The sequence below is a fragment of the Prionailurus bengalensis genome, chromosome D2 (assembly GCF_016509475.1).
Source record: "Prionailurus bengalensis isolate Pbe53 chromosome D2, Fcat_Pben_1.1_paternal_pri, whole genome shotgun sequence".
Taxonomy (NCBI): Eukaryota; Metazoa; Chordata; class Mammalia; order Carnivora; family Felidae; genus Prionailurus; species Prionailurus bengalensis.
This window is the reverse complement of record NC_057351.1, coordinates 56,164,553-56,184,276: the sequence shown is the minus strand read 5'-3', so window position 1 is coordinate 56,184,276 and position 19,724 is coordinate 56,164,553. Positions and strand designations below refer to the sequence as shown.

The window sequence follows — 19,724 nt, the reverse complement described above, 5'->3', positions numbered from 1 at the left end:
GTGACAAATCATACCAATTGACGCGTTTTTTACTGCAGAACTAGTCCTATACTTTAGCCAATGAGAAGTCGACTTCGTTTCCCTCCTGTGGCAGTCATGGCGCCACCCGTGAGGTACTGCATTCCGGGTAAGTGTACGGGGCCCAGAGCGAATTCTGGATGAGACAGAGGCTGGAAGGCTGGATGGCTAACACCTTCTGGGCACCCGTCACTGATGCAGCATTTTTCTTCAGGCGAACGTCTGTGTAACTTGGAGGAGGGCAGCCCGGGCAGCGGCACTTACACGCGACACGGCTACATCTTTTCGTCGCTTGCTGGCTGCCTGACGAAGAGCAGCGAGAACGGAGCGGTAAAGGGGCAACTTCCCATTTCCTCCTTCTCTTCCTTTCTTTTAGGCTTCTTTTGATTTGCGGGCGCGTCTTTAGTGCCCCGGCAGTAGAACAGCTGGTCTCTTGAAGCTGAGGTCTCCACTGCTGGGCACTTGGTCTCGCTTGGTTATAGTGCTGACACTCACAGAAGGAAGTTAGGGGACGAGCAGAGGCACGCTCAGCCCCGCAGTGAGCTGAATCTTGTCCGAAGGTCGCCTACCTCTCCGGCTGCGTTTCGCTTTATCCCTACCTCACTCTCTGCAGTCCAGTCACACTGGCTTCTTTCACTGTCACTAATGGGCTAAGCTCTGTCCTGCCACAGAGCCTTTGTACGCACGCCATCTGTTTGGAACACGCTCATCTCAGCTTATTTCGTTTCTACCTATCCTTCAGATAGCCTCTCTGGCATCATTTTATCAGAGAAGCTCTCCTAGACCCACTAGTGAAGGATAAGAGTTTTGTGAGCTTTTGTTTTGTTTCGTTAAACTCTTTAACAAAGAACTAAATTTCTGTCCTTCCGTGCCTTAATCTTTACATATAATTAAACACCCAGTTACATGCTCCCCACTAGACTCTAAGTTGCATGAAAGCAAGCCTCACTACCATACCTTTAGTGCCTAGCACAAGGTAAATGCTCAATAATGTTTGTTGAATGCCTGATACTCTCCTGCCTAGCTCCAGAGGCTCGTCCAGGATTAGCCCAGCATCAGATAAACAGTCTTTGAGGGAGCAGCTTAAAGACAGGTAGCATAGCAGGGGCGCCTGGGTGGTTCAGTTGGTTGAGCATCGATCCTTGTTTTCCGTTCAGGTCATGATCTCACATTTCCTGGGTTCAAGCCCCCCATCGGGCTCTGAACTGGCAGCACAAAGCCTGGCTGGGATTTCTCTCTCTCCCTCTCTCTCTCTGCCCCTCCCCCGGCTCATACATGTTCTTTCTCTCTCTCAAAAAAAATCAATAAACATTAAAAGAAAAAGACCAGTAGCATAGTAGAAAGAGGATTCAGAATTAGAACACTTAGGTACTGACTATCTAGACCTTGGTTCTGCTTTAGGTTAGAAACTTGAACTCTCTGGTTTTTAGATTCTTCCTCATATGTAAAATGAGAGACTTTTTATTCAATCAATTTTGAGAATGTCTTTAACATTTTTTTAATGTTTATTTTTGAGAGAGAGAGGTCAGTGGGAGAGGGGCAGAGAGAGAGGGAGCCAAGATCAAGAGTCAGACCCTTAACCAGCTCAGCCACCCAGGCACCCCTTTAACATTTCCAAGTTTGTTCATTTCATAGGAATAGATATCTATTGAGCATTTTTATGTGCCAGGCACAGTGTTGACCTCTAGAGAAATGGTAATGAGCCAAATACACATGGTCCCTGCTATCAAGGGGCACAGACACAAATTGTAAACAAGTAAATGTTCAAATGAATGTATGGCTACATAGGTGATGACTGCTTTGAAAGAATATTACAGGGGCGCCTGGGTGGCTCAGTCGATTGGGCATCCGACTTCAGCTCGAGTCATGATCCCGTGGTTGGTCGGTTCACGCCCCGCGTCAGGCTCTGTGCTGACAGCTCAGAGCCTGGAGCCTGCTTCAGGTTCTGTGTTTCCCTCTGTCTCTGCCCCTCCCCTGCTCATGCTCTCTCTCAGTCTCTCAAAAATAAATAAACGTTAAGAAAAAAAAAACAAAGAATATTACGGGTTATCATGAAAATATGTAATAGATCCACCCTAGTCAGCAGAAGTGACATTTAAACTGAATCTAAAGGATAAATAAAGAGTTGGGTGGGTGGGTAGAGCACAGTCTTGATAGAAAAAAAAAACAGGTTGAATAGAAATCCTGACATGAGAAGATATTTAATGAATTAGTGAAACTGAAAGAAGGCCAGGGAACTGAAGCGTAGTGAACAAGGGAGAGATTAATAAAAGATGAGGCTCAAAATATCTGTCTTACAGCAACAGCCAATACCATGCTCAAGGAGAAAACTACAAGTATTTCCTTAAAATAGCATTAATCAAGTATGGCCATTATTATATAACATTTATTTGGAAATTCTAGCCAGTACAATAAAATGAGAAGGAGAAGGAAGTAGTATAACTTTGGAGGAAAGAATCCAGTTATCCATGATTCCAGACAATTGGTTATATTCCAAGAAAATCACCAAAAAGCTTGTTAGAATTGATCTGAAATTATTAGACTATACACTCTAACAGCATTCTTCCCTTGAAGAATGGTCTCTTGACCCTCCTATTGCCTAAAATTTCTAAGGCTATCTGTTCTGGGCACAAATAAGTCTGTAGTCCACCTGCCCTTGTGACTTCAGCTGTGGACCAAGGCATTGCTACATTACTCTTAAGCCACAAATACCTTTATGCAAGGCCTAGTCAGGATACTCATTTTTTTTTTTTTTCAACGTTTATTTTTGGGACAGAGAGAGACAGAGCATGAACAGGGGAGGGGCAGAGAGAGAGGGAGACACAGAATCAGAAACAGGCTCCAGGCTCTGAGCCATCAGCCCAGAGCCTGACGCGGGGCTCGAACTCCCGGACCGCAAGATCGTGACCTGGCTGAAGTCGGACGCTTAACCGACTGCGCCACCCAGGCGCCCCAGGATATTCATATTTTATTCTTCTCTCTATAGCTTCCTGTCATTTCTGTGATGAGAGAAACAGAATCCCAATTACTACCAGATGTGGGGGCTATTGTAACCTGTAAGGTAAGTTGGTCTTAACCTCCCTGCTTAGGAAACCTGTTCGGTGGTAAAATCATGATCTTGTTGAACTGCACTATCTAATATGGTAGCCACTAGCCATATATGGCCACTTAAATTGAAATGAATTAAAATTAAAAATACATTTCCTCAGTCTCACTAGCTGCATATAGTTAACAGTTGCCCTATTGGCCAGTACAGAACACTACTATCATCACAGTGTTACTGGACTGTACTGGCCTAGAAAGTTCTGGAATAATAATCAAGGCAGCCAAGTTCAGGCACGCATACTTCTTTCACTGAGCTGATTCCCTGAGTATGCAGTTTGGGAAACAGGTGCCAAAAGGTAATAAGGAGGCCTTTTATTTTTATTAATTTTTTTTAATGTTTATTTATTATTGAGAAACAGAGACAGAGCATGAGCATGGGAGGGGAAGAGAGAGGGGGAGACGCAATCTGAAGCAGGCTCCAGGCTCTGAGCTGTCAGCACAGAGCCCAACGCGGTGCTCAAACTCACAAACCACGAGATCATGACCTGAGCCGAAGTCAGATGCTAACCGACTTGGCCACCCAGGTGCCCCTAGGAGGCCTATTTTTTTTAACATCTGGAAGCTGAGATCTTTTCCTGCAGCAAAGCAAAAGGCCTTATCCTCTCTCATTCCTGTTAAATTTCAGGTCTTTTAAAGTGTTTCAGGGGAAGTAAAATTGATGCTGTACTGATCAGTAACTGAAACACATCAATACACCCTGCCCATCCCCACTTTCTGCAGGTTAACTTGTAGCTCTTAGTCGCACTCCTTGTAAATTTCTCCAGCAGAAAATTTGTGTGTTATTCTGAAAATAACTGGAGAGGCAGTGATCCAAATATTGTGCAGTAGCTGAAATGTACACTTAACTTCTGTCCACTCTGCAGGACTCTTAATTAGATCTGTTAAAGGTCTAGACTTGCTATAATGCCCTGTGTCTATTTATGTTAGTCTTCTGTGTTTTTCAAGACCTATTCCACATTTCATTGGACACCCTCAGTAACTCTATTAGGTGGCCAGAGTGACTCTCGTTCCACTAGATATGTATCATTTATGCAGAGTTAAGTAAGAATCAACTTATCTTAAATTCTGTAATTAGTAAGGTTGCTTGGATTAAAATCACCCTAATTCCTACTTTCATGCTGCCTCCTTGAGTTGACAACTGCACAGACCCTAATGCTGATCTTTTCTCTGTTCCACAGGTCTCTAGCATCAATTCGCGCTTTGCCAAAGTGCACATCCTATATGTGGGGTCCACGCCACTTAAGAACTCTTTTCGAGGAACTATCCGGTAAGAAGTATTTGTGTCTTCACATTTGCCACAGCACCTGGAATGAAATAGGATAGAACAGGAGACTGGAATTTTTAGGAACCATTATGGTTTCTATACCTGCCTCTCTCTTTGTGTTTTGATTCTCTCCAGGTAGTGTCCAAAGAAAATTTTATAATGTATGAACTAGGAAACAAAGGAAAATACGAACAAGATCGGGCTTTAAATTTTTTTTTAATGTTTATTTATTTTAGAGAGAGAGAAAGAGCATGAGCAGAGAGGGGCAGAGAGGGAGAGAGAGGGATACACAGAATTTGAAGCAGGCTCCAGGCTCTGAGCTGTCAGCACAGAGCCCAACGCAGGGCTCGAACCCACTAACCACAAGATCATGACCTGGGACAAGTCAGATGCTTAACTGACTGAGCCACCCAGGTGCCCTCACAAGATCGAGCTTTAAAATGAAAAGAATTGAGCTAAGCTAGAGACTAGTGGTACAGGATGACTCGTATGAAACAAAGTAGAAGGGGGGTACCTGGGTGGCTCAATTGGTTAAGCATCCAACTTTGGCTCAGGATATGATCTTGCTGTTTGTGGTTTCGAGCCCCACATCTGGCTCTGTGCTGACAGCTCAGAGCCTGAAGCCTGCTTCAGATTCTGTGTCTCCCCCTCTCTCTGCCCCTCCCCTGCTCACTCTGTCTCTCAAAAAATAAACAAACATTGAAACTAAGTAGAAGTCATTTTAGGAAATCTCTTCCTTTCTTGAATTTAATACATTTTAAAGGATTGTAAGACATGAAAAAGCTTAGTGGGTAAGGGGTACGTGGCTGGCTCAGTAAAGCATGCAAGTCTTCATGTCAGCATTGTGAGTTTGAGCCCCATGCTGGGTGTAGAGATTACTTAAAAATAAAATCTTTTTCTTTTTTTTTTAATGTTTATTTAATTTTGAGAGAGACAGAGAGAAAGAACAGGAGTGGGGGAGGGGCAGAGAGGGAGATAGAGAATCTGAAGCAGGCTCCAGGCTCTGAGCTGTCAGCACAGAGCCCGATGCGGGGCCCGAACCCATGAACTGTGGGATCATGACCTGAGCTGAAGTTGGCCACTTAACCAACTGAGCCACCCAGGCGCCCCACTTAAAAATAAAATTTTTAAAAAAAGAAATGGTTAGTGGGTGAAATAGTAGGGTTTTTTTTCCTACAGGTTTTTTGAGAAAGGACAAACAATACTTGTGAGCTAGATAATTTAACTTCTCAGGCTCTTTCCACCCTCAGAATTCCATGTGGTTCTATAGTGCTTCTGTTCAAGCTCCCCTAAGGCAGCAAAGTTCCTTATCCTTTCCTGCCAAATCTGATCTGCTTTTCTTTAGTCAGAGGTATTGCTACAGCTGCTCTGTGTGACCCAAGAATGGGAATGTGGTTTTCTCCTCTGGGTGAGGACTGGGAATGCTTCTACCCTGCTTCTCTTGGTGGCATTTGGGTTCCAGTTATGACTTGTTCTCTCTACTCTTGTAGCTCTTTGTCTACTAGGATTTTGCAGGGTAGTTCTTTCTCTTATCTTTCTCATAGATTATTAATCTTTCTGTTAATTCTTTTTTACAGCAAGGAAGATGTCCGAGCTACTGAAAAAGACAAGGTTGTTGGTTGGTTCTGTTTGTTTTTGTTGTTGTTGTTGTTTGTTTGTTTTTCCTCTCTGATGGTCTGAGGAATATCAGTCCTTAAATTATTCTAGTGAATTTCAAACATCTGTGGGAATGTGGATCCAAAGATGCAGGGAATTTATTTCCTACTGAAAAGTGTGGAATTCACTGTCCCTTTCCTCTCCCTAGGATTTTTGTTTGCTCTATTGACCAGAAGGGACTAGTTTACTCCCTGCCTTTGAAGCCAGGTGTTTATTCATTGTTATTCTCTCAGACTTACTCTGGATTCTTTCAGAGCCAACTATAGTACCTTTTGTCCTAGTCAGATTCCTGCTCAGGTTACTGAATTAAAAATCTTTCATTTATGTGATGATGCTGTAGAAGCAATAAAAGTTGTTGATTGACTTGACTAATGATGATTTCCACCCTGTGGGGTTAAAAAGTAGACTGGCTTTACTAGAGGGATTAATAGTTTCATGTGGATCTGATATAGAGCTTTCATTTAACATTCCTGTTCTTTCTTTACAGGTTGAGATTTATAAGAGTTTCCGCCCAGGTGACATTGTCCTAGCCAAAGTGGTATCCTTTATTCCTAGCAGTCTTGTGGTCCTTTGTCAAACAAGAAGTAGAAGTGGAAAGTAGCTCAAGTGGCTGTGGGAGGGAAGACTTAAAACCTGTTTTCCTTAACCAGTGTTACATGACTAGATCTCCCTGGGTGACGCACAGTCCAATTACCTTCTGACCACTGCTGAAAATGAGCTTGGGGTAGTGGTGGCCCACAGTGAATCGGGTGAGTTGGTCCATTCTTCCACATGCTTACCTTTCCCTAAGAGTAATGGTTTGGGATCAGTCCACTGTTTTCTTTTATTACCCTTGTTTTTTAATTATTTAGGCAGCAGTATGAGTGCTGATACTACTCAGAGATTGGAATGATTCTTGTATAATTGAAAGGTCTGAGGGGGGACTCACTGCCTTAGTCAGTGGAATAAACCAGGCTTTTTCTATATGAGGTGAGGTTCGCTAGGTAGCTTGGTGACACTTCCGTTCATACCCAGCTGAAAAGGGAAGGATCTTAAGCAAACATTAGGGGTCCCAGCTCCAACACCAGCTCTTCCCTTCCAGGTGTCCAGATGGTTCCCATTAGCTGGTGTGAGATGCAGTGCCCTAAGACTCACACTAAAGAATTCCGGAAAGTGGCTCGAGTACAGCCTGAATTCTTGCAGACCTAAGAAGCTACATTTTACCCCACGGGAGGGGTAAGCTGTTTCTAAGAGTACGTGTATGAACCCAACATCAGGATGCCATTGTTTTTATTCACACACCTCAGGTTGACCAACAACTACCTGTAGAAAAATCTGCCAGCAACTTTTACTGTCAGAATATTTTTCTTATGAACCTTGCAATGGATTTCATTCTCTTGAGTGATTCTCTTTTGGAGGTGCCAGCAAATGAACTGTATAATGTTGGAAGTAATCTGTTTCTTCTGACAGTCTTACAAATACATATTTATTGCTGTGACAAAACATTTTTACTAAAAGGATTTTATGGTTTCTGTTGTCTTGAGTAGGGAAAGGAATCTAAAAAGCATCATGACATGGGGCACCTGGGTGGCCCAGGCGGTTAAGCATCTGACTCTTGGTTTCAGCTCAGGTCATAGTCTCCCAGTTTGTCAGTTTGAGCCCTGCATTGAGCTCTGTGCTGACAGCTCAGAGCCTGCTTGAGATTCTTGCTCTCAAATTAAAAAAAAAAAAACAAAACACCTCACCTCCAGTCATTTTTGCGTTTTTTATGTTCCTTTTAAGCACTTCTGCTTATTGAGTACTTCCTATGTGCCAGGCACCGGGTCAAGCACTTTAAAACATCCCCTTGTTTAGAGAGATTATGGTTTAGTGAAAATGATAGAACACGTGGTGATGCAGGGTGCATGTGAGTAGTTCTGAAAGTAATTAGGTGAATATAGTATTACTGATTAGTGGGTACTCCAGGAAACGTTAAATCTGAATTGAAAAGAGGGTCAGAGCACTGTTTCGTGAGGTGACCAGGGAAAGATCTGTAATGTGAAGTAAAAGGAATTGAAGAACTGAGGTAGTGAAATGAAGATATGCAAGGCAGACAGAAAAACTTAAGCAGAGGGCAAAAGCAGGAATGAACATGCAGGTTTGGGGATGAGGAAGAGATGAGGGTTTAAGCATGGAAAAGCTGCAGAGAGAATAGAAGGAAAGAAGAGATGTCAATTTTTTTTTTAATTTTAATCTATATATTTTTGTTTATTTAGTTTGAGAGAGAGAGAGAGAGAGCACGAACAGGGGAGGGGCAGAGAGAGAATGAGATTCGCAAGCAAACTCTGAGCTGTCAGCACAGAGCCCACTGTGGGGCTCAATCTCACAAATCATGAGATCGTGACCTGAGCTGAAACCAAGAGTCAGATGCTCAACCGAGCCACCCAGGCATCTCAAGATATGCCAATTCTTGAGATGTTCTTCAAGGAGCATCTGTCACTGCACACATCTTCTGTGTGTAGTAACAGTGGTTACAGGTAAACTCTGGAATCAACCCGACTGGGTTTGTATCCTCTAGCTGCTAGCCAGAATAGGTTAGGTTGTTTGTTTGGTTGTTTTTTGGGTTTTTTAAATGTTTGTTTTTGAGAGAGGGAGAGACAGAGAATTCCCAAGCAGGCTCTGCACCACCAGCCCAGAGCCTGATGCAGGGCTCGAACTCACGAACGTGAGTGAGTTCATGACCTGAGCCAAAATCAAGAGTCAGACGCCCAACCAACCGAGCTACCCAAGTGACCCTGTTCGGTTTTTTTAAATTAGAAAAGAGTATTGAGATCAATGTAGCTCCACATGCAGTTTTAAGAAACAATTCAGATACATCCCTTGTACACTTTGCCCATTTTCCCCTAATGGTGACATTGTGCAAATTACAGTATACTAAAATAATCAGCATGTTGACATTGATAGTAGTGCAAGTTTACTTTCTTTTAAAAGTCTGTTTCCTTGTCTGGAATGGTATGATCTCATAGGGTTATTGTGAGGAAGAAATGCAGAAGTTCCAGTACATGGCACTATTGTTGTTATTATATTACTATTATAGATTTGATCACCTTCTAAAGTATCTGTTAAGTTCTAGGCCTTATGCTAGACATTTTGATATAGTTTAGTCCCCTTACTGATGGATATTTTAAGCTTTATAGATTTTTTTGCAGTGTTGCAGAGAAAATCCCTATACCATACATCCTTGTGCATGCCTAAGATTCTGTGGCAACAGAGATTCCTAAAAGTGGAGCGTACTGGGTCAAAGAATGTGCACATTTTAAATTTTGGTTAGATTCACCCACATTACCTTGCAGGTAGATGCTACCAGTTGATTCTCTCTACAGTGTTAGCCATTGTACTTATTTTATCTCTGAACTTCCCAGTAGCCCTGGCATGTACTAATTATGTCCACACTTTACAGAAAAGTAAACTTAAGATTTAGAAAAATCAGTTAACTTGCCTTAAGTCACGCAGACATCCAAGTGGCAGAGCATTAATCTTTGTCCTGTACCTTGATGCCTTTTACCAAATATTGAATAGGATCTTGCACATGCAATTAGAGGCTCTCCAAATTGACATTGGTTCATTAATTATGAGTGCTTGTTGGACATCATTCATTCAAATATGTTGGGCAATTATTCTGCCCACCAGTGTTTCAGGAAGTAGGAGGTAAAACAGTGAACATGATAGAATCCTTTCCTTGTAGAGCTTAGATTCTAGACGTGGGCAGGGGGTGCCTAGATGTCTCAGTCAGTTAAGTGTCTTCAGCTCAGGTTATGATCTCGTGGTTCTTGGAATAAGCCCCGCATTGGGCAGTATGCTGACAGTTAAGCCTGGAGCCTGCTTTGAATTCTCTCTCTGCCCCTCCCCTGCTTATGCTTTCTCTTTCTCCGTCTCAAAAATAAGTAAACATTAAAAAAAAAAAATTCTAATGGGGGAAGACAGGTGATAAGTAAACAAAGAAATGCTGTAATAGTGTCCTAAAGAAGAGCATTTGAACAGTTGGGTAATAGCCTCCTCTGACCTGCTGCAGAGCAGGTTAGGTTTTCTCACTGTTGACCACTGTATTGTATCACAGCTAAGTTTATGAGCCTGTCTCCCCTTCTAGCCTGAGGTTTTAGGGCAGGATTCTGTCTTTGAGTCTTCAGTACCTGGTATTGTGACTAACACATAGCAAAAGCACCATAAAAATTTTTTTTGAGTGTTCTCATAGCTGACAGCTATGCCTAAATAGCGATGTTTAGTGATATTCACTAATCTAAAATTGGTTCTAGAGACAAGAGTTTCTCTGTGTTGGAATAGCGGTTCTCAGCCTGGGTTAGATGAACCTCAGAATTGTCTATGAAGTGGGGCAGGCACCTGGGTGGCTCTGTCGGTTAGGTCAGGCCATGATCTCATGGTTCATGAGTTTGAGCCCCGTCTCGGGCTGCGTGCTGACAGCTCAGAGCTTGGAGCCTGCTTTGGATTTTGTGTCTCCCTGTCTCTCTGCCCCTTCCCCATTTGCTCGCTCTCTCGCTCTCAAAAATAGACATACATTTAAAAAAAATTAAAAATTTTTAATTGCCTATAAAGCTTAAAAAACAACGGAACCCTAGCTCTGCTTTGGAATCTCATGAGGTGAACCCACAACAGATGTTTAGGTTTTTCTTTCAGCTCCATGGGGGATTATGATGTGCTACCCTGGGTAAGCAGTCTTAGAGGTACAGTGGTTGCTGGCCTTCTGGTAGTAATGATAAATAATGCTGGTTTTCTGTTACTTTCCTGCCACAAGAGTTCTAGTCAATGACTGAAGACTGCTATGTCAGGATATAGAGGGACTCTGATCTAAGCTGCTCCAGTCTGACTTGGGCGAAGAGCCTCAAAGAAAATTATCAACTTTTGGTTTAAGATTCATTATAGGCCAAGTAAACTTAACATTCCACCAGACTGTTGGAGACTTAAATTACTAAAGGTCATCCTAGGGTTACAGATCAAGTGAAAAACTAAACCTGAAAAGCAAGATGATTAGTATTTACATTTTAGGATAAGGACTTCTGTTCAACATCTTTCATCTGGGTTCCAGTACTTAGTAGTATATATTTGGCAAGTTTCTACATCTCTTTCAGTCTATTTCTTCTGTAAATTCGGGATACCAGCTGTTTCAGAGGTTGTCAAGATTAGAGGTTATGTAGCTGGCATAGAGGAGCTTCATGAGAGCTTAACAGACTGAGGGTGTTACTTGCTCCTAGTAGAAGAAAGGTATTATGGGGTTTCTCTTGCCTTGTAGGCTTTCATGTTCATTATCTTTTAAAAAGCTTTAAAGAGAAGGAAAATGTGAGCAATGTCCCTTCCCGATTACGTATACAATGTAATAGTCCTTTTCTTCTGCATCATATGTGCCGTTTTTGAGGATGAAGTGTGAATCAAGTTTATAGATTTTAATTTTTGAGAGAGCGCACAAGCAGGGGGAGGGGCAAAGAGAGGAGGACAAAGGATCTGAATCAGGCTGACAGCAGTGAGCCTGATGTGGGGCTCAAACTCACAAACCTCAAAATCGACCTGAGCTGAAGTCAGATGCTTAACTGAGCCACCCAGGCACCAAGTTTACAGATTTTTAATAGAAAAAGGTTAGCTTTTTTAAGGTAAACAAGCCTTTACCTTACGCAAAAGAAGGCATAATGGAGTTTGAGAATTTGACCACTCAAGGAGTATTCAGCCAGCACACTGAGCAAGTGCTATAGAGGCAACAGGAATGGAGGGCTCAGCCAGGAAGACCTGCCCACCCCCACACTTCAGCTCCCCAACCTAAGGTGGAAAACCCTAGTAAGACACACCCAGTTTAATGTTCAAGCTGATCTTCTCAAATGAGCGATTACTACATCACACAGAAGATATTGCACATCACTCCTTTATTATACTGATCTGGAAAAAAGATTTAGTATAGTTACGCTCAAAATGAGTACTGGGCCCAGGTGGCAGGACCAAGCAACTGGAACATGATCAGAAACATATACAGTAAAAGACACACTTGGACGTGATCAAGAGGCATTTCACTGCCATAAAACATTAAGGCAGGGGAGGGATTCTAAAACACACAGCAGGATAAACTCCTAGGCCTCAGAAGTCAAGGGGCTTCTCCCACGTTGGTGTGAGGAATGGCTTATTTTGGGATGACTGCATGTGGGAATGTTTCAACCGCAACTAGAAACCCCAGAAGGGTTTTTGGTTTGTATTATTTTATATATGTGTGTGTGTATATATATATATATATATACTTTTTTTTCTTTTTGTAAAAGTAGATGCAACACAAAACATTTAAATTGATCCCAGTCTTCTGGAGCCAACTCTTCTGGGGTCAGAGGGGAAATGATTCTTTCATTGGAATGACTGGAGCCTCCCCAGACAGTCACCTGACTACAGAATAGTACAGGACTGGCTCCTGGGAACACAAATAGGCTCTCTTACTTCTCATTGGTCACATCTTAGCATGGTTCCTTCCTATCCCCAACTCAATAAACAGTAGCAAAAACACCAGAGTTACTAACTCTCTACTTTTGGGCAAAAGTCTTCCCTCAGTTTGGGACTGAAGACTCATGCCCCAGAAGTGCCATTCTGACTAGACTATATGAAGAGAGTGGGTGCAAGAGACAAATGGCTAAACAAAATTAGGAGCCACTGGTCCCCATCTGCAGCTAAAACTTAAGATGCCTACAGATGTGGTCAGTGTGACATGTGCAGGGAAGAAATGTGGAGGAACGGGATGGGTAGGGAGGGTGTCCTTGGAAAAGTAGTCTGCCTGCTCGCCTTCACTTTTTGGCCTTGCCCTGGGCAGCCACAGCTTCCATGGCTTTACGCACGGTCTCTTCATCCCCCAGGAACTGCATGGGCTTGATGGGCTTCAAGTTCTTGTCCAATTCATAGACCATGGGAATACCTGTTGGCAGGTTCAGCTCCATGATAGCCTCTTCAGAAAGACCTGAAGGAAATACACACCATGATAAGCCAAGCTAGACACGAATCCATGTCCCCCCTGCAGGTGACAAAGGACTTTGGTAGGAATTAAAACAAGACACCCCTTCTGATATTTATAGTAACAGTAACAATCTGTATTATAGATCAATCACCCAAAGAATGCCTCCAATACTTAGTTCTCAGCCACTGAAAAGAAAAAAAGTATGTAAGGTGGTATACCGCAGATATCTCTCCCAAAGTGGGGTTTGGAAACCCACAGTGAAGCAGGACTATACACATCTCAAATGTCCTGTGTAGTCCATCCAGTCTGACAAAAATCAGCACACCTAGGCCTCTAGGCCCTCAGGTGAACCAATTTAAGATGCAAACTGAGGGACTATCAATGTGTCCAGCCTTTCCCTGAAGATCTCTTTTGCATGAAATAAATCCGATTTGTGGCAGTTTTGCTGTGTCCCTCCTGGAGGGCTCCCCTGAAAAATGTACATACCCTCCAGATGCTTGACAATGCCCCGAAGGCTGTTGCCGTGGGCTGCAATCAGGACCCGTTTCCCCTCCTTGATCTGGGGAACTATTTCTTCATTCCAAAAGGGCAGAGCTCTGGCAATTGTGTCCTTCAGACTCTCACAGGAGGGTAGCTGATCTTCAGTGAGGTCTGCATATCTGCGATCCTAAACAATAAAAATCCATGCTCACCAATTAGTAGTAGTTGTATCTGTTCTGCCCGTTCCTCATCCCCTAAGGTATGAATCAAAGTGATAGGTGAAGGTCTCTCACCAGGACACAGAACGGAGCTGAGAGTTTGGTCACAGGGAGAAGAATTATTTTGCTGCTCGTCCTACCACCATTACCCGCTATTGGGAAAATGAACAGTTCAAATGAAACAGAACTTAGAAGAAAAAAGGTAGGTATAAAGCTCTTCCCAATTCACTTAATCTTAATAGTTGGCTTAAGAAGGCCCTACAACTCTAAAGGGCGCCTGGGTGGCTCAGTCAGTTAAATGTCCAACTTCAGCTCAGGCCATGATCTCACAATTTGTGGGGTTCGAGCCCCATGTGGGCTCTGTGCTGTCAGACCAGAGCCTGGAGCCTGCTCTTGATTTCTGTGTCTCCCCCTCTCTGTCCCTCCCCCTCTCCCTCCTTCCCTCTCTCAAAAGTAAATAAACATTAAAAAAATTTTTTTTAAAAAGGCCCTACGACTATGGATGGGTTTTATAAGGTATCGCAATGGAGATACAAAAAAGAAGATATAATTTCTTTTTAGGTAAACAAGTATCAACTAAATCTTTTTAACAAGTGAAGGCCATTCCTTGGAGAAGGAGAATAACAATTAACTAGCATAAATTAAAAAACTCAATAGGACCAAGCAGACACTACTAAAAGCTAAAAAAGAGTGAGGCCCAGGTTCTAACACCCTGGTCCTAGGCAGAATGAGCCAAACCCCCATTTGTCCATACCTTACTGATGTTGCTGTAGAAGGGATGGTCGGGTTCCATCGGAGGTGGCGGGACATCATAGGAGCGCCTCCAGATCTTTACTTGGGCCTCACCATGCTTGGCAGCAGTTTCTGCTTTATTAAGGCCAGTCAGACCCCCATAGTGCCGCTCATTGAGGCGCCAAGTCCTCACTACAGGCAGCCACATTTGGTCAATGGCATCCAGCACCGTCCAGAGAGTCCGAATTGCTCTCTTCTGCACGGAGGTGAAGCAGATGTCAAACTCATAGCCAGCATCTGGGAATCATAAATTCAAAGTGATAAGCCAATCGGGTCCACTATGGAACCAGAGTTTTCTCACATCTAAATTTAACTAGTTTGTATACCCTAGGAAAAAAAGACAATATTCCACCTTTACAGAAGACAAAATATGTTGATTTATGTTATAGTTGACAATGTACTTTCCAGTGGTTCCCCAATAATTCATCTAACCCAAGACCTAAATGTATTGTCAGGGAGCTAACCTATGCCATCTGTGCTGCTTATCCTAAACCCCAGAATGCTGTGTTAAGCCCATTTTAAGAACTTATTTCTGCTTCAATTGTTTGAAGAAAAGGATCCTTAAAAACTTGGAATCTCTTACTAAATAATAACCAATATTTATGGAGGGCTTACCATCTGTCAAGCACTATACAAATTATTTTGTATACGTTTTATTTAGTCTTCATGACAATCCTGAGATTATAATCCTTACAACCCATTTTACCAGATGAGGAAAATAAAGACTAGAGGGATTAAGCAAATCATCCAAGGTCACAGCTGTAAATGAGAGATTAAAACCCAAGCTGTGTGACTCCAAAATCCAACTCATAACCTCCATCTCTAGCTACCTCCAATATTATTCTAAACCCTAAGGATCTGTTTGTATTTTAGTTAAAACAGTCACTTCTGCCCAATACTAGTAAATATATTTCAGACCTAACCTCTTGTCTACGGGAAAACAATTTGAAACCCAACAATCAGGACACAGCAAGAGCTCTTAGAGGATGCTGATTAAAACTTCAGTACGTTGAATGAAATTGTATTTTCACTATGTAGTGGAAATCACATCAGTCTCTTAATCCACAGTGCCTTTCTGCTATAGTCAAGTGCCAACCTGTACACACTTAGGTCAACTGTTAGACCAAGTTCAGGAGAAGCCACTCCCTGGAGAAAGCAGAAAGAGCAAATGATGTGCAGTCTGACTCATTTAGACACGAATCTCTCCTCATACAGTAGTTATTAAGGCGTAGTAATCAAGTTATGTTGCCCCAACCACCCCAACAATTAATCTTCTTAGTTCGTGGAAGATTATCCCCCCTTCCAACTTTAAAAGGGAGATGGCCCTTTATGTAGTGTTTTCCTCCATGAGGCTACAAGGCCCTCTATGAAATTCAGCACAAACTTTCCTGGGTATTGCCTCATACTGAGGTTGCCAACAGTAATTAATGCAATGTGAAGTGAATTCTGCCAGTCGTTCAACTGAGAATGAGGCCAATAAGAACTACGCTGATGGGGGAGGGGAGGATTAATCACCAGGAAACCCATCACTACCCACAGGGGAAAAGATGACAAATCTCATCAAATCTCATCACTGAACCTCAGGACAAGTCCTAGTAGACTCCATTACCATTTCCTCCCTAACTATAAGGGGAGGAATGGCTCCCCAATAAAAGGCTGAGTCACTGGCAAGTGCAAGCCTCATCTCCCATGCTGAAAAGCTACTGGCTGTTTCACTGCAATTATTATTTCCCCTTGTGATGGAATGCCTCCTGTTGGATACACAAATAGGTCCCCAAGAAGAAAAGCAGTTCCACTCAGGAGAACTTCCCCATTAAATAAAAGCATAGCCTAGGATATTCCCAAGTGTGGGGTGGATGGTGTGATATGTGGTGTGGACCTCATCCTCTCCCAGGAGTAAGACTGCATGGAGAAACTCAGTTCTCACTAGTTCCCTCCTGAAACGATTCAAGAGTTTATAAACCCTACTATCATTTAAAGCTCTGAAGAATTTAATATATTTAGGTTTTTTATTCACAATGGTCTTCACGATTCAGATTTCTGCTTTTAGTCTTGTTTAATATAATCATTTGTGATGCCCATAACAGATACTAATCTTTTAAATAGGATTTTTTTTTTTTTTTTAACTAACGCTACCAACATTTACTTAGAAAGTGACATAGGGGGTGCCTGGCTGATCAGTCCGTGGAGCATGCAACTCTTGATCTCGGGGTCCTTGACTTGCAGCCCCACGTTGGATGTAGAGATTACTAAAAATAAATCAACAACAACAAAATCTTGAAATAGGGTCTGCTACTTTAAAGAGATTACAAGTTTAACCATTTGATCACTCTTTTAGGGTACAGCTGCAATTACCTTTGTCCTGGGCTAGTCATCAGCAAACCACCACAGACCCATACAGTTCTTCCTGCCAAACACAGAGAAAATGGCCTCCTTTCCCAGCTCTTTCCCTTTCCCAGCCTCTCCTAAATGTAAGTCACACCAAGCCATCTCAAAGCAGACACACAGCCAGCAGGATTACATTTCCTACACTTTCCAAACCTTTGCTTCAATTCAAAAGGATCTACGGTGAAGGCAAGAAGCTAGAAAGAGTAACCTGAGGCCAAATACCTGTTCCACATCAGGCATCAATGACCCTTTCAAATGGCTGCTTCAACGTCCAGAGGTTAGAAGAGCGCAGGGCAAGATCTGCCCTAATTACATCAGTGGAAGCACCTCCTCAGTACAGAGGGATTCTCTGAGTTGCTGGCAGCTGAGAATGCTTCCTTATAAAAAGCATTCCAAAACCACAAAGAGCTGTTCGCCGCAGGGGGCAAGCCTGGGTAGGCGAGTTTATCTCACTGCCACTTCCACCTTTGCCCAGCGTCTACCTGTTACTCAACCCAGAATTGGAGCGAGCGGGATGGACTAGGAATAAGGAGATACGACCTTGAACAAGTCATCTATGCAATCCTCACTTTTCCCAGCTATAGAAGAGGGCCAGGGAGGGAAAGTAAGGAAGGGGATAATAATCTACTTCATGGAATCGTGCAGAGGACAACTCAAATTATTCATTCATTCACTCATTCATTCACTCAATTACATTTGTGGATGCATTCGGGGCACAAGATTCGTGGGATGCTGCTGAACAGCAAAGGCCTACATAAGCACGTGGGTTTCGTGAGGCCTGTTGTCCGCCCAGCGCCGCGTTACTCCCCCACAGCCGGGGACAAGCGTGTGGGCTGACGCTTCACGAGGATCCGCAGCAGCCTCTTGAAAAGGCTTGGTTACAGCTCCCGGAAGACACCGGCCATCCAATTTAATAACCCGTCCCCGAGTTACTGAATGCTCAGATTAGTAAATGGGAGAATTTCGCCAAGGCGGTGTCGTGGAGAATGCAGTGGGTTGCAGGGCGACCGCCCCCAGTCCTCTTCCCGGCGTGGCCCATCACACCACTGGGTGACCTTGAGCAAGTCGACAGCCCCCCCCCCCCCGCACACACACCCTGAAACCATTTTGCCAACCGCAAAATAAACTGCAGGAGAGCTGAAGCCCAAGGTCAGCCCTCTCCGCGAGGGTACGGGGGCGAGCCAGGCGGCCCTCAACCAGGGGCGCCCGCCCGAGCCTCCGCAGCCCCCACCCACAGCCCGCCCCGGCCCGTTCCTCACCTCGCAGCGCCTGCCCGCCGCGCTTCGCCTCCTCGTGCCCGGCAGGGCTCAAGTCGGCGTCGTACCAGCCGCTGAAGCGGTTCTCCAGGTTCCAAGCGCTCTCGCCGTGCCTGATCAGCACCAGCTTATAGGCGGCCATGGTGGCGGCTCGGGGTGCGACGCAGAGTGGGACTCGCTGAGATTCCGGAGTCGCTGTCCGGCCCCAGCCGCGCCTGCGCGCTCGCACTCCACCGCCCAGCTCCCGCGCACTTGCTCTTCCAAATCTTTCCACTCGCTCTGGGCGGCCCTCCGCCCGCCGGGTGTGCGCATGCGCCCCGTGCCAGCGCTGCAGCCGCCGTGGGGGAGGGGCGCGCTCGAGGGCGCCAGAGCGCATGCGGTCTCGTCCGCCTGCCCCTCGTCAGCCGCGGCGGTCACGGAGCGCACGTAAGCTCCGAAAGGCGGCGGAACTTTCACCTCGCGCCGGGGCGTGTGTGCCGGTGGTAGCGTTGAAGAGCAGCCGTGCTTTCCTTGTGTTGCCGCTATTCATAAGCCGATTGTCTTAAAGTGGCTCTTATTGTTTGAATCGCGCTTAGGTGCTCCAGGTCACACCTCGATTCGAGTCTTGACTCTTCCATTTTATTGCTTTGTGACTTTGGGCAGGTCGCTTAACCTTACCCAGCCTCATTTGTGAATGGGCATGACAAATACTTAGCTGGTGCCTGTCCACTTGGAATGTGCTCAGTAAATAGTCGTTACTATTGTTACCTCATTTTATTGGATACTGATCTATTTTACACGTAAGAGAACTGGCTCTGATCACTGGTTCCAAAGCCCTGCTCTTTACATAAACACTGGGCTGTTTGTCCCACCTCTTCGAGGGTCTCATAGCCTCTCTCTAGTCAGTATCCGAGCCCCTTCAAATATTCCAGAAAGAGGAGAATCACTGCTTGTTCCTCCCCTACACTCAATCAGCAGTTTAAGATCTGCTTATCTGGGCAGCTCTCTGCTGCCCATGCTACTGTCTCCTGGTTTACTTCAAACTGGTCACTTTATTGAGCACCAAACAGGAATCAGTCAGTGGGCTACGGCCAAAGATGGATTGAATCTGTTTTCTGCCCTTCGCAGCAAGTGGAGCGCAAAGAAGACCCACATGTAAACAATGGGTCTTTGGGCAGGTCGCTTAACCTCACCCAGCCTCATTTGTGAATGGACATGACAGATACTTAGCTGGTGGTGCCTGTCCACTTGGAATGTGCTCAGTAAATAGTGGTTACTATTGTTACCTCATTTTATTGGATACTGATCTATTTTACACGTAAGAGAACTGGCTCTGATCACTGGTTCCAAAGCCCTGCTCTTTACATAAACACTGGGCTGTTTGTCCCACCTCTTCGAGGGTCTCATAGCCCTCGAAATTGTGCTGTGTGCTACATTTAACGGATTGTAGACAAGTTTTTAACATGCAGTCAAAAATAAAAATAAAAAAACAAAAACGTGCCAGACAGTGTTATAAATGCTTTACAAACATAAACATTTAATCCTCCTATCCTTATAATGATCCTATGAGGCAAGTATTATATTTTTTTATTTACTGATGAGGAAATGAGCCATGAGGT

The 19,724-nt window shown here is 44.0% G+C and overlaps 2 protein-coding genes across 4 annotated transcripts; one reads left to right on the top strand and one right to left on the bottom strand.

Moving 5' to 3' along the window:
• The first annotated feature begins 2 nt into the window (after nucleotides 1-2).
• On the top strand, nucleotides 3-18,130 carry EXOSC1 (exosome component 1). Of its 3 annotated transcripts, none has more exons than XM_043597135.1 (8): nucleotides 3-127; nucleotides 233-348; nucleotides 3,005-3,079; nucleotides 4,302-4,390; nucleotides 5,965-5,998; nucleotides 6,531-6,581; nucleotides 6,708-6,792; nucleotides 16,821-18,130. In XM_043597135.1, exons 1-8 carry the CDS (start codon nucleotides 61-63, stop codon nucleotides 16,949-16,951), a joined length of 648 nt encoding a protein of 215 aa, XP_043453070.1. In that variant the 5' UTR covers nucleotides 3-60; the 3' UTR covers nucleotides 16,952-18,130. The 3 variants fall into 3 exon arrangements, with proteins under 3 accessions (XP_043453070.1, XP_043453071.1, XP_043453072.1); XM_043597136.1 differs by lacking the exon at nucleotides 16,821-18,130 and adding an exon at nucleotides 7,125-8,962 and having other exon boundaries at nucleotides 4-127; XM_043597137.1 differs by lacking the exons at nucleotides 3-127; nucleotides 233-348; nucleotides 16,821-18,130 and adding an exon at nucleotides 7,125-7,542 and having other exon boundaries at nucleotides 5,965-6,005.
• PGAM1 (phosphoglycerate mutase 1) lies at nucleotides 11,912-18,453 on the bottom strand. Its single transcript, XM_043597134.1, has 4 exons — nucleotides 18,130-18,453; nucleotides 14,445-14,719; nucleotides 13,479-13,659; nucleotides 11,912-12,995 (listed from the first exon to the last, which is right to left on the bottom strand). Exons 1-4 carry the CDS (start codon nucleotides 18,266-18,268, stop codon nucleotides 12,826-12,828), a joined length of 765 nt encoding a protein of 254 aa, XP_043453069.1. The 5' UTR covers nucleotides 18,269-18,453; the 3' UTR covers nucleotides 11,912-12,825.
• Between the last annotated feature and the right edge of the window lie 1,271 nt (nucleotides 18,454-19,724).

Coding starts and splice junctions, on each gene's coding strand:
- EXOSC1 (XM_043597135.1), top strand. CDS start 61: ATGAGAAGTCGACTTCGTTTCCCTCCTGTGGCAGTCATGGCGCCACCC. Junction 4,391..5,964: donor TCTTTTCGAGGAACTATCCG/GTAAGAAGTATT, acceptor TCTTTTTTACAG/CAAGGAAGATGTCCGAGCTA. Junction 6,582..6,707: donor ACATTGTCCTAGCCAAAGTG/GTATCCTTTATT, acceptor TTACATGACTAG/ATCTCCCTGGGTGACGCACA.
- PGAM1 (XM_043597134.1), bottom strand. CDS start 18,268: ATGGCCGCCTATAAGCTGGTGCTGATCAGGCACGGCGAGAGCGCTTGG. Junction 14,720..18,129: donor CGGCGGGCAGGCGCTGCGAG/GTGAGGAACGGG, acceptor TATGATTCCCAG/ATGCTGGCTATGAGTTTGAC. Junction 13,660..14,444: donor TCTACAGCAACATCAGTAAG/GTATGGACAAAT, acceptor TTTATTGTTTAG/GATCGCAGATATGCAGACCT.